Genomic DNA, 13,180 nt, shown 5'->3' on the forward strand with positions numbered 1-13,180 from the left:
CACTGTGTACAAATTAAAAGCGGCACAGGAAGACTACGGTACAGTGCACAAGTCCAAAAAAATAATGCCACATACACACGCGAGAGGCAGAAAGGAAGAGTTTGGTGGTTTTTTTATATTTATAAATTGTTAGTCTCCTATTTACTGGAAAAACAACACGGTTACAGAGCTGATCATGCTATTTGTGGCATCCCCCCTTTAAACCCAAGCGCTCCTCTAAATAAAGCTATGACTCATCTCTATATCCTCTAATTTTCCTAACTTTGCAGGCTTTTATCACAAAAAACAGGCATGCTCAATGCAGTGTCCTCTAATCTAACTGAATCGAATTCAGCAGCAGGACAAATTTTCTAATTAATGGGGGTGGTATGTCAGATGCACTCAATCAGCATGCTGTGCAGAATGACATAGACTAACAAAGAGATACATAGGACAACCGGAAATGTGTGGATGGAATGTGGCACAGCTTTCCAAGTAGCCATGAAGCTCCAAAAACTGAAACCACATATCAACATAAAGTCACAGTTCACCATTCATGCTATCAAATGCTTTCACAGCTGCGGCCTTTAAAGATGACCTACTAGGTTCATTTCCAAGCCCAGACTAGAGGCTTTGCATGATGTACAGCACAAAATATTCCTAATTTATCTTGTTCTGAGCCTCGGTGCTGTCAGGGTCCTGGGACTGGGCGACCCAGGATCCCTGAGCAGTCATGTATTATATTATTATTATTATTATTGCTGTGTATTTTGGTGTTGCTCCCCCTTCCCTGTGCTTGTGTATATGTGTGTGTGGGTGGCTGAGCACTTGTTTATAGGCGGCGTCAGGCCTGGAGGGTGTGGCCCTGCAAGGGGACTGGCCACACCCGAAGCCACACACCTGCTGCTGATCAGGCCTCGTCGGGGGAGCTACTTAAGAGAGTCTTGGAGCTCCCACCGACGCGGGATCATTTCCTTGAGACTCCACGTTAGTCGTCCCATTGAATTGAGTTAATGTGTGTAAGTGTATGCCCGCGGTTATTTGTGTCCTGACGGCTGCGTCTATTGTTTCCCGCAGGAGGAGCGTGGAAGGCACGAAGAGCAGCGAGCACCGGGGGGTGCTGACACGGGAGCGGAGAGCACAGAGACACGAACTATTCACTTGGAGGACACGACACGGGAGTCTGGGGAGAAACACGGGGATTTATTGTTGTTTGATATCACCCTCTGTAAATAAACACTGTCTATACGTAGAGCACCGCGCCTGGGTCCTCCTTCCCCACTCCTTCCACGGTGTGCCATGCCACACCGTGACAGAATGATCCCGCCACTTATGGACCCAGCGGTCTCCGAGGAGAGGCTCAGGAGGGAAGTTATGGATGAAGTGTACCACCTATGTGAGGTGTGGTGGGAGAAGCCAGCGGAAGGTTTGCGTCGCGCCGTGGAGAGGCGGCTGCAGGAGATGCTTTTTAAATTCCCCTGGCTGGTGGACTCCCTTAATGCAGTGGTCCTGGACTTCCTACTTTCCACCCTCCACCTCCACTCTCCTCCTCAGGCTGCCAACCAGCTCGGACAGCTGGTGGATTCACTCCCTGAGACGCCGGCCCCGACGCCGACACGGAAACGACGTTCGCGCCGCCAGCGTTCCTCACTGCAGCTAGATCCACAGACATCTCAACAGCCGGCTGTGGTGAGTCATATGGACAATTCCTCGTCACTCACCTCAACTGTTTACTCTGGGGCTATGTTTATACGGTCAGCTGCCCGTCCGCTTTCGGCTCAGTTACCTGCTCAGCAGCCACCTGTAGCTGCGGCACAGCCAGCTGCCCAGCCGGTAGCCAAAGCGCAGCCCGCGGCCCAGCTGGTCGCTGTACCACAGCCTATCGCCCAGCTAGTAATCCAGCCGTCACCTGCTGAATCATCCCCCGCGACATCTACCTCACCGCTTACCGTTTCATCCTGTTCACCGTCCACATCACCCGCTCAGCCATCTTCTCCACCAGCAGCAGCCTCCATTCCACTACCCACTCCAGCGGCCTTGTCCGGAGAGAGCGACCTCACACGCGTCCAACGCCTGATGGACTGGGTAACTCACACCACCAACACAAGGGCAAGAGTGGTGGGGTTAAACGCCATCGAGGCAATCCTGGTGGGAAATCCCTACCTCGGCCAGCTTAAGGGAGTTTCCGCCTGCCTTTGCACCCTGCATAAGGCCCGGGGGGTAGTGCAAGCTTGGGAAACCACAGACTTCGTCCAGCAGCAGCAGGAGCTCAGCGAGCCGGAGGAGCTCGGCATGCCCGAGCAGGAGCAGCTCAGCGAGCCGGAGGAGCTCGGCATGCCCGAGCAGGAGCAGCTCAGCGAGCCGGAGGAGCTCGGCATGCCCGAGCAGGAGCAGCTCAGCGAGCCGGAGGAGCCCGCACCGCCAGCTGAGGAGCTCAGCGAGCCGGAGGAGCTCAGCATGCCCGAGCAGGAGCTCAGTGAGCCGGAGGAGCCCGCATCGCCAGCTGTGGAGCTCAGCATGCCCGAGCAGGAGCTCAGTGAGCCGGAGGAGCCCGCTCTGCCAGCTGAGGAGCTCAGCATGCCCGAGCAGGAGCTCAGTGAGCCGGAGGAGCCCGCATCGCCAGCTGTGGAGCTCAGCATGCCCGAGCAGGAGCTCAGCATGCCCGAGCAGGAGCTCAGCGAGCCAGAGGAGGAGCTCTCGCTGCGAGCCGGAGGAGGAGCTCTCGCTGCGAGCCGGAGGAGGAGCTCTCGCTGCGAGCCGGAGGAGGAGCTCTCGCTGCGAGCCGGAGGAGGAGCTCTCGCTGCCGGCTGAGGAGGAGCTCTCGCTGCCGGCTGAGGAGGAGCTCTCGCTGCCGGCTGAGGAGGAGCTCTCGCTGCCGGCTGAGGAGGAGCTCTCGCTGCCGGCTGAGGAGGGTCCCGCTCGGCCGGAGGTCAGCGGACCGGAGGGACCTCCACGTCTAGCGCGGCCTCCTCGCCGTCCACGTCCGGTGCGTCCACGTCAGCGATCGGCGCGTCATGGACCTGGTGCCACGCCTCGCTGTTGCTCACCGGAGCAGCGACGTTGCCATCGGACCCGTGGCAGGCCACCAGAACCGTTCCGCCGCCACCGGACCCGTGGCAGGCCGCCGGAGGAGCAGCGCCGCCGCCACCGGACCCGTGGCAGGCCCCCTGAACTGTTTTGCTGCTGCTGCCGGACCCGGGGCCGTCCGCCGGAGCTGCTACGTCACCGCCGTTGGGCTCGAGGTAGGCCCCCTGAACTCTCTTGTTGTGTTGATGGGCCGCCTGTGACTGTTTGTGGCGTCTTTTCGTTTTCTTTTTGCACCGCTGCGGGATGCGCGGCCTGACTCTGAGACTGTGGACTGGGTCGGTTTGTGGTTTTGTTGTTTTTGCTTGTTTTGGTTCTGGCCCTCCGTCCTGGTTCCCCCAGCCGCCCGCCCTGGGTTGGTTGTGCTGTTTTTTGTTTTGGTTTTGGGGTCGTCGGGAGCCGACCCTTAGAGGGGGGGTACTGTCAGGGTCCTGGGACTGGGCGACCCAGGATCCCTGAGCAGTCATGTATTATATTATTATTATTATTATTATTATTATTATTATTATTATTATTATTATTATTATTATTATTATTATTATTATTGCTGTGTATTTTGGTGTTGCTCCCCCTTCCCTGTGCTTGTGTATATGTGTGTGTGGGTGGCTGAGCACTTGTTTATAGGCGGCGTCAGGCCTGGAGGGTGTGGCCCTGCAAGGGGACTGGCCACACCCGAAGCCACACACCTGCTGCTGATCAGGCCTCGTCGGGGGAGCTACTTAAGAGAGTCTTGGAGCTCCCACCGACGCGGGATCATTTCCTTGAGACTCCACGTTAGTCGTCCCATTGAATTGAGTTAATGTGTGTAAGTGTATGCCCGCGGTTATTTGTGTCCTGACGGCTGCGTCTATTGTTTCCCGCAGGAGGAGCGTGGAAGGCACGAAGAGCAGCGAGCACCGGGGGGTGCTGACACGGGAGCGGAGAGCACAGAGACACGAACTATTCACTTGGAGGACACGACACGGGAGTCTGGGGAGAAACACGGGGATTTATTGTTGTTTGATATCACCCTCTGTAAATAAACACTGTCTATACGTAGAGCACCGCGCCTGGGTCCTCCTTCCCCACTCCTTCCACGGTGTGCCATGCCACACCGTGACAGGTGCAGTCCCACAGTTTCTGGGAGGAAAAAAAACAAGTAATTTTGCTTCCCATGACCCTCCCTGTAAATCAGCTTTCTTCTGAACAGCTTCTCTTCACAAACAGGTTTGACAAGCAGCTAGTTTGAGCTGCTGTGCCTAAAATGAGCCACAGAGATAATCATCATGTTGATCAGAGAATTCATTTGCGGTATGCTTAACATTATGCACCAGAGGTTTAACATTCTGGGAAATTTTTCATCTACCTAGGAGTCAAATCGGGAAATTGATGCTACTCTTGAGCTTGTTTTATAACTAAAGCTTGACCCAGAAGTCCATTTGCTTAGTGTTAAGGGCCAGATTTACTAACGTATGCACCAAACACAGTATTGTCTGTATTTACAAAAAGAGCACAGTGAAAAATTACATGTAATCGTTGGGAATGGTTTCTCAATGCCAAAATATAGGGAGGGCAATATTTAAATCAAGTATGTAAACTGATTTACTAACGTTTGTGGCATGCAATTTGCTGCTGATAGTGACAATATGTATTAATGGGGAAAAAAAATCATCTTTTGTTTTTAAATATGAATTTAACTGCATCTGTGTTTAGCAAACAGTGCAACTTTGGTGACTTACCAGTAAAACCAACCACACCCATGAGCACTGTTTAGGGATGGCACACATTAAATGCTATTTTGTCCTGTTTAGTAAATCTGACTCTAACACTGGGAAAGGGTAAATGGCAAAATTTGCTCAATCAAGAATCTAGAAAATCATCCCTGAAGTTCACTGATCAGCTCACTCAGGTTCTGCTGGCTACAGAAAAACTTCACAACTGGGAAGCTAATTACTGAGAGCATATCTTCTCACCTTTACACAGAGACTTCCTGGTCTTTATGCAGATATAAGAACCTTCTTCTAATCTAGCACTTGGTGTGAAAGCAAATGCAACACAGTATCCTTAATGCTACATTTTAAAAAAGGTAAAACAGAAAAGTTTATTTGTTCATACTTTTCATAGATCCTCTGGCCCCTCATAAACACCTTGGCTTCATTATCCAGCGGGAATGTGCCGTCATCCTTCCGGAAGCGGTAAAACAGCTTCATGTCTTTGAAGTCCCGGTGCTCGTCACACACTGAACGCAAAAAGAGGCAAAGAAAGTTAGATTAAAGGGCTAATCTGCAAAAACACTGCCACATTTTTGTTTACTCTCCCAACCAGCCGAGATGTGGTTTACATATTTGTCTGTCCAAACTCAGTTACTAGCTTAAACTTCATTTTTGGCAGACAGAAATGAGTATGTCAGAGGGATATCTCAGGCTGAGCAGTTTGGAGACAAACGGCCAAGATTCAGATAGCCTGGAAATGTACAAAGGAGGGATCGTGGATGGAGGAGTAGTAATAAAAATGAATGCTCTGCCTTCCAGTAATACTGTCTATGTCATGGCGGTGGGTCTGTGACCCAGCATTTTGAGCTTATTTTGTATGTCTGATTTCTTATGATGTATTAGAGTAATGGTAAGTTCTGGTGTTATTATTAGTATGCCTTAATTAGGTTTCGTTTAGCTAAAGTTTTTTCCATGCTCTGTTTCCTGTGTAAGTCTCTCCTCCTCTATGTATGATTTTAGTTATGTCTGTGCCTCGTTCCTCTTATCTGTTCCCATGTTCCTCTCCTTGCGTATAATAGTTAGTTTTGCTTCCCCTGTGGCGTCATGTTCATGTGTCAGCTATGTTCTCCATGTGTTTCCGCTTCCCTCATTACCCTTCTGTGTATTTAAGTCCTTTATCATCCTTTGTTCAGTGTCAGTTTGCCTGTTGAGTTCTTGTCATGTTTTCAGGTTTTTTCATGTTCATGTTTTTATCATGTTCAAGGTTTTGTTGTCTGTCACCTGAACCTTTGCCTAAGTGTGCATCTACCTTTTGTTTAGTACCTTTTCCCAGCCACAAACAAATGGCTCGCTTTTTGTTTAATTATAGTTTCATTCCAAGTGTCTGCATTTGGGTCCTCTTCCTCCCTCCACACAGGCTGCCATTACAAACGGTGACATGTAAAATGCATACATGTAGCACGTATACATGTAGCATGTATAATGTCAAATGAATTGGTCCTAGCACAAAACCCTGTGGAACTCCATTGTTATTATTAACCTCCATTATTAACCTTAGTGTGTGAAGCTCCATTTACATTAACAAATTGGAGTCTATTACATATTGCTGTATAGTATCTATTCTATTTTATCTTACCCTATCCTATTGTGTTTTTCTTAACTTTTACTGCTCTTAAACTTGTACTTACTGCCGTGACCAAAAGATTTCCCACATGTGGCACTAATAACGCTTATCTTATCTTATGATTCAAACTGCAGCACAATACCTTGTAATACTTGTGGCATGCTCTAGTCACTGTAATAAATTATTGTGGTCATAAGTGTAGTACACTGCAATGAGGTTAAGCAGGACAACCACAGAGGTCATACAACTACTCTTTAAAGAACTTCTGAGACAAAATAAAGGTTGGTGATTGGCCTATAATTAGCTAAGACAGCTGGGTCAAGTTACTCAAGACTCTAAATAAATGTTGGTAGTATTTCAAGTAGCTTTACGTAATGATACATGTTGTCGATGAAACAGCTAGTCATGAAGAAAAGAGGACGATCACAGAAGATCCATGTAGGTATTGAAGGAGGTCATGCAGAGAGATGATGTGACAGAAGAGGATGCTAGGAATAGTGTGAAATGGAGGAAGATGATCCACAAAAGGTGAACAGCCGAAAGAAGACCAAAGGTTCTTGCTACCAGTTCAGCAGCCGACCATGTCTGAATGATGTCCGTCATCATTTGGTGACTTATGATCAGCACTTATAACTTTCTAAGTTATACATTATAATATCATAGTGGCTCTTACCTTTTTTAATTTTCAAGTTACGTTTTTCAAACATTTGCGTCCAATTTTTCCATAATAAGTATTTGGTGTATTTTATTTTTAGGCATGTTAACCTTCATTGGACAAGATGGTACAGAGAGTAGGAGAGTTTGAGGGGAAATGGTCTGGGTCAGACTTGAATCCAGGCCCCTGTGACATGGATTTTAGCCTCGAGTATATCACAGCTAGCTATAGCACCACCCAGCCCATAAATTCCTGAGTTATGGCCAATGAGGTCACAGTGACTTGGCCCTTTGACTTCTGAATTCTAATCAGCTCATCATTGAGTCCAAGATAACGTACTTGGCAAATGTAATGGAATTCCTTCCCTTTCTGTGATACTGCAGTAACACGGTGACACTAAGGAACCCGATCATCAAAACCAGTTCCGATCATGAAGTCTGTAAATTTCTGCAGAATTTGCAGACATTTAAAAGAAACTGCTTTAACGAGAACCCCCAAACAATGCCTAAATAACAACATGGACAATTGTTGACAAAGAGCCACTACAGGAAGCGGCTGTTAGAGAGTGACTGAGAGAACCCAAAGCCTATAATGCAGGCAAACGCTGTCTTCATGCAAAGAAACACAGATGCACACAGAGAAACAAAAGCTGTCCTGATGTTTTCTTTCAGACTGTATAGAAGCGTTACAGGATCACAGACTGGGTTTTGACATTCGGTCATTAATCTATAGCCTAGTTTCTATACGTTGGCTCTGTCTAAGTAATAACTTAAGAGGAAAAAGGCCTCTGTCAGTGGTCAAATGTGAAGCAGGTATGAGACGCTCCACTGGAGCCAAATTGGCCAGGAGACCCAGAGAATCATCCATTAAGAGGGACGGCTTGTTCCCAGAAAATGTCAGGAAGAAAACAGAGGGTGAGAGAGGGACCCTTGCTGTTATAGAAAATGGAAAATCCACTCTCACACGCATACACTTTCTCACAGAAACAAAGCTCTACCGTGGTGAATGATGCTCTGGTCTAAAAGTTTCTGCACAATCTTGATGGCCGTGTCTCGATCTGAAGCTTCCTTGTGTTCGATCAGCCAATCAATGAGCTCCTTAGCTACAAAGCAGTTCGGGTAAGTCCGGAGGTGGTGCCTCCGGTCCTTGATCACCTTCGCCTCATGGAGCCGCAGCCTGTAAACAAGTAGCAGAGGGGAAGAAAATCTGACTTCAGCACAAGTCCTTAGAAATTACACCAGAAATTGGGTTTTTTGTTGTTGTTGTTGTTGTTTGTTTTGCACCTGAAAGGGTGCATTGATTTTGTAACATATAAAGAGACTGTAATAACAGTGAGGAGAGACCAAAGCAGCATGGTGTATCATTTTACACTCATTTTGCTCATATTGTTCTAAAACAAACAGCTAAGCACTGTTGCTGACTACATGTCCTGATTTGGTTATCGATGTGAGGGTATCACAATTGAAATTTAAAGTGGAATGAAAACACAGCAAATGCATATTTTTGGTTTGAGATGAAACACAGTATTCAAACACTATCTGCAGGGATTTATAAGGTTGACTGCATGATCACATGATGAACCTCTCAAGCCAAACTTAATTTCCATCATGGGCCAGATACCGCCCACTTTGATCTTGAGATCAAACCAGTGAAACTCCTCCTTATGCCAGTGTAAAAACATTTAAATAAACATTTAAACCCTGAGATCTCTTGATATAAGAAATCAAAGTGTTAGTTCAACAGTACATCTCGGTTTTCTGCATGATAAGCTTTGGTAACCCATTCCCACACTGTCCTGCATACATAAAATCTAAAGTTTCAAGTTTCTTGTTTTTAAAATGTGAGCGCACTATAAAAAAAAGCAAATGTGGACATTTCTATAGTAAATAGTGAAAAATAAGAACTTCTCTGTCATTTAATTGTTTGTTTAATAACTTTTCTGTAGCTGGGAAGACTTATTAGTAAAACCTATGAAAATACAGTTAAAAAGTTAAAAATCAATGCACTTGTTCACATTTTTGAAAGCTATTGAGTGGGCTGGATTGAAGTCTTTGCTGGGCTCATTCTGGGCCCCGGGCTTTATGTTTGGCACCCCTGGTGTAGATCCTTCATGTGCTGGCTTCACAGTGACCTCTAGCTGAACCTAGGTATTGTGAAACAGTCCACCAGTCTTAGCCAAGCTTCCTCCAGCTAGCTAGTTCCACTTCATGCTGAGTCTGTATGCAGCTGGCTAGCATCACGCCGGATTAGCTATGACAGCATTAGTCCAAGCCGACCCAACTCTACTGCCAAGACTCACGATGGGCAAACAAGCTCCTCTGAAAAACTTGGAGACTTTGCATCCATGCAATCCTGACATCATCCTCTCTGTGTATTTAGCTCCGGTCTAATCCTCACATAAATTCAACTCGAGAGGAAGCAGAAAGCAAAGTCGTTTCATTTCTTTAACTTGTGCTGAATCACACAGTAACAGGGAGAAGCTTTTCTCAAAGAGTCTTTGCCTACTGGCATGCTGAGTCCCAGGCTGGAAGCATTCATGAACACTTAATAACCATCAGACTCAGCCACAGTGCAACACATTATCTATTCACAGCTATGAACTGGTCACAAGACTTACTACAACAGCTGCATGTGCCTGTTCTTCCATATAGCTGCTTCTCTGTCTGTTTTTAAGCCATCTGCCTGAAACAGATCTGTTCTGTGATACAAGGAGTCAACACGATAGAGCACAAACAAGTGATAACATATTTTAAAACAGTCTGCTGTTATCAGTAACGGAAACTGTGTCATTCATGTTCCATGAGCTTGACTCATGATAAAGTGAGCTAATAAAGGTGTGGGCACTGCTTGCTCTCATCAGCAAAGTGTAATCTTATACTTATGAATGCTGCGGTTCTCAGACTGAAAGGGAATGTGACGTTTTTAAATCTCTCATTGCGTTTGGTATGAGCAAACACTCCAGGACAAAGCTAAAAAAACAAAGGAATTGCAGCCAAACACAAAAGGAGAAAGTCAGACATTAAACTGTCCCGTGTGTAAGAGTGTTTCCAGGATTTTTTTTTTTTAAATAGGATGCAGCGAAGGGAAACCGAGAAGGACCATGGGTCATGTTTAATCAGAAAACTCTCATTAATAATATGAAACAAAACAAATTACAAATATTCACAAGCTACAGTGCTGTCCAAAGGTTTTGGCATCCCTTATCTCCTTATATTTTGCTTCCAAGGAGCCAGACCTAATTGTATTTTTTTAATTGGTCTTGAGCAATAGTTCTCCAGGCTTTCTGAAGGTCTTTCAAAATTTTTCTTTTGACATTGGTTGCTTTGTTACCCTCATTTTCACTTTAGTCCTTGTATCGGAGGAATTTTTTTTTGTCTGTGAAGCTACTTAACACTGACCTTTGAGTCATTCGAGTATAAAACAAATACTGTACATAAGAGAAAACTTAGCCAAGAATGAATTTTAATTGTATTTTAGGCACTGTGTATTACCAGCCAGTTTTTCTTGCATTTCTTTAGTTAAATATATGAAAAATGCCAAAGATAAAATTGTGCTTGTGCACCAACAAGGTGTTATTAGCTGAAGACTTTGCAGCATGGTGTGGAAAACTGGGCAAGTGGTGATCCTAAAAAACCACCCCAAACTATCCAGAACAGATGAAAAGTCTCTTAAAGTCATGTCCTTAAGAAATAAGAAAATAGAGAACATATAGAGAAATCAGGGGTGGCCCGAGACCTTTGCACAGCACTGATTCGTGATTTTTGGCTGCCCTGTACTATAACTATACGGTGGCCACAAGATTTAACAGTGAGGTAATGAAACCGGGTTGAAACAGTGACTATGTTTTCATTTCGCTGAGTGTTAGAAATAAAGGACAGTGCCTGACACAATTTTTCCGACTTTCTATAGCCACACTAGCCACTGAAGGAGACTGCACTTACCCACTGCACCGCATTAATCTAAATGTTAACGTCAGCATTCCTAAATGCTCACAAAGGCAATTTAACATGCTGATTGCAAGCATAAATAATGTTTACTATATTCACTGAAGGTCATTTTTTATATGCATACATACATACAAAAAAGCAGCCAAGAACAGTTTTGGTTTCTATTCATGCACTATCCATAGTATGGGAAACGCTGACCTGGCGATGGCAACAGATAAAATTAAATTTATTCCTCAGTGTTTGTCCATCCAAAAAGCAGCCATCAAGCTTGATGTGGCACCAAAATCTATATGTGTACCAAATTCATTTTATTTTATTATATTCAATTTTTTTTGCAATCCATCAAACAGTTGAACTGTTCAAGCGTGAAGCAAGGCAGTGACAAAAAGACATCTTTGAAACTGTCAGGAATTAAGATTTAGGCCAGAGAGCAAGTCTTACAAGCCACAACCTTGAGTCCTTTCCCCAGAACAGCGGCATCTCAGGAGACCCTGGAACAGCCTCCACAACCAACCTTTCGTTCACTGACACTGACCACAATGCCAGCTGGCAATCTCAGTGTGCAGCAGTGCCAAGGACACTGACACACACACACATGGTGAGCATATAATGATAAACAGGGAAAACTGTTGCAAGCAAACTGTTAATCTCTTTAGGAAGACTGAAGTGATACTGCTTGTGGTTTTTTGGAAAGCAACATACTTCAAAACACAACCACAAAAACATACTTTAGCCACATATTTCCATATAGTTCAGTTGGGGGCTGAAATTCCAGGCATTGATGCCATGCTTTACCAACTGGGCCTCTATTCATTGCTGGGGGTATGAAGTAGTGAATGAACTGCTGGTTATGTAGTCTTTTTTTCTTTTTTACAGTACAGTGGGTCAAAGGGTACAGCATGTCAACAACACTGCTAGCAGTGTTGGTACAAATCCCTGATAGGATGAATGGGCAGGGCTTGATAATGACACCGGGTTAGTAAGTTCATCATTCTCTGCGGGGCTCAAAGGGCACTGTATAGATGGAGCACCAGAAATGAATGCTGCAAAGCAGGATCCTGCAGATTCTGGACATTAAAGTGATATAGTAACGTGAAAATGCGTTACATAGTGGAGATGAGGAGCAACAGCGTGCACGAGGAAGGTTATGCATGTGCGAATGTCTTTGTTTGGTTGTGCATGGTGCAGTGGGGCAAAAAAACTAAACAAAAACAGGCTGCTGTACCCGTTTGCATGGAGAGGGAGCCACGTGATTGCATGGTTATTAACCTGCTGTCAAATATCTCCCAAAACCCGCTTCCCTTATTTACTGTCATGGCCTTTTACATGTACCCAAAACATGCTGACATGAGCATGCATAGTAACTTAAAAACTGCTAGGAATTCCTTGCTATTAAAGCTGTCAAATCACACGAAAGGTACCACAAACTTTGCCAAAAACAAGGTAGGACGCTACACCCTGTGAATTCTACGAGAACTTGGAGCTGAACCGACCGACATACCTGAGCTGTTCCCCGGTGACAAGCACCTCGGCCAGACGCTCCAGCTCGGCAGCCTTCTTCTGCATGGTGTTCCCGATGCCGTCCATCTCTCTACTGAAACAAGAAGCAAAGGGCAGGGGGGGTTGTGTTTCTATGCATCCAAATGTGCATCACTGCTTTTTAGGTGACAAACGCATAAAGAATCACCGGATTGGACAAAGGCGTGGAGAAGATCCGTGCGCTGATGACAAACAATGCACTGACACCTCGGTTTCTGCTTACCCTTCAAGCACCATGGAGAGCGGTGAGGGTAGGCTCGCAGGTATTCCTTGGATGAAAGCGAAGAAAGGAATTATTCCATCCCGGGAAACACGAGCAACAATGCCGGGAGTGAGACGCAAAAACAATCCAGGCAGCGCCTCAGTGCGCCTGCAGCTTCATCAGCAGTTCTCCACTTTCAGTTCCCTGGATTGGAAAAAAAAACCCAAACAAGAAAATCTACTCTTACAGATCAGTGCATGCATGCATGCCCCCTCCTCCTCGTAGTCTCCTTGAACCCCTGCGTTTAATCTTTGAATTCAGCGCTAGTGACAGCAGCTCTCTCTCTCTCTCTCTCTCTCTCTCTCTCTTTCTCTCCCTCCGTGCGGTGCTCGGTTTGTTTGTCCCCGCGTGCGACCAACCACACGAGCTGACTGCACGTTTTCTGCATGGAGCAGCCGG

At 46.0% G+C, this 13,180-nt stretch overlaps 2 protein-coding genes across 2 annotated transcripts in view; one reads left to right on the plus strand and one right to left on the minus strand.

The window, feature by feature from the left end:
- Positions 1–13,147, minus strand: part of deptor (DEP domain containing MTOR-interacting protein) — a 38,843-nt gene extending 25,696 nt beyond the window's left edge. Inside the window, exons 1-4 of the mRNA XM_085366288.1 lie at positions 12,743–13,147; positions 12,482–12,574; positions 8,031–8,209; positions 5,158–5,281 (exon numbers count right to left, since the gene is read on the minus strand). Of these exons, the coding sequence (XP_085222414.1) occupies positions 5,158–5,281; positions 8,031–8,209; positions 12,482–12,574; positions 12,743–12,756 (410 nt within the window). The 5' untranslated portion in view covers positions 12,757–13,147. The remainder of the gene's footprint in view (positions 1–5,157; positions 5,282–8,030; positions 8,210–12,481; positions 12,575–12,742) is intronic.
- On the plus strand, positions 1,279–3,362 carry LOC146622587 (uncharacterized). Its single transcript, XM_085366774.1, has 3 exons — positions 1,279–1,785; positions 1,882–2,664; positions 2,765–3,362. The coding sequence occupies exons 1-3, from the start codon at positions 1,279–1,281 to the stop codon at positions 3,320–3,322; spliced, it is 1,848 nt and encodes a 615-aa protein (XP_085222900.1). The 3' UTR covers positions 3,323–3,362.
- Positions 13,148–13,180: the final 33 nt, after the last annotated feature.

The sequence above is a fragment of the Diplotaxodon limnothrissa genome, linkage group LG11 (genome assembly GCF_057381915.1).
Source record: "Diplotaxodon limnothrissa isolate DT_005_m linkage group LG11, D_limnothrissa_male_GT1.1, whole genome shotgun sequence".
In the NCBI taxonomy this organism is placed as follows: domain Eukaryota; kingdom Metazoa; phylum Chordata; class Actinopteri; order Cichliformes; family Cichlidae; genus Diplotaxodon; species Diplotaxodon limnothrissa.

Bases quoted from the DNA above. Each gene is read 5' to 3' on its own strand.
- LOC146622587 (XM_085366774.1), top strand. From the start codon at position 1,279: ATGCCACACCGTGACAGAATGATCCCGCCACTTATGGACCCAGCGGTC. The intron at 1,786-1,881 runs GCTGCGGCACAG...CTAGTAATCCAG, and splicing joins CTGCTCAGCAGCCACCTGTA to CCGTCACCTGCTGAATCATC. The intron at 2,665-2,764 runs GAGGAGGAGCTC...CGCTGCGAGCCG, and splicing joins AGCAGGAGCTCAGCGAGCCA to GAGGAGGAGCTCTCGCTGCC.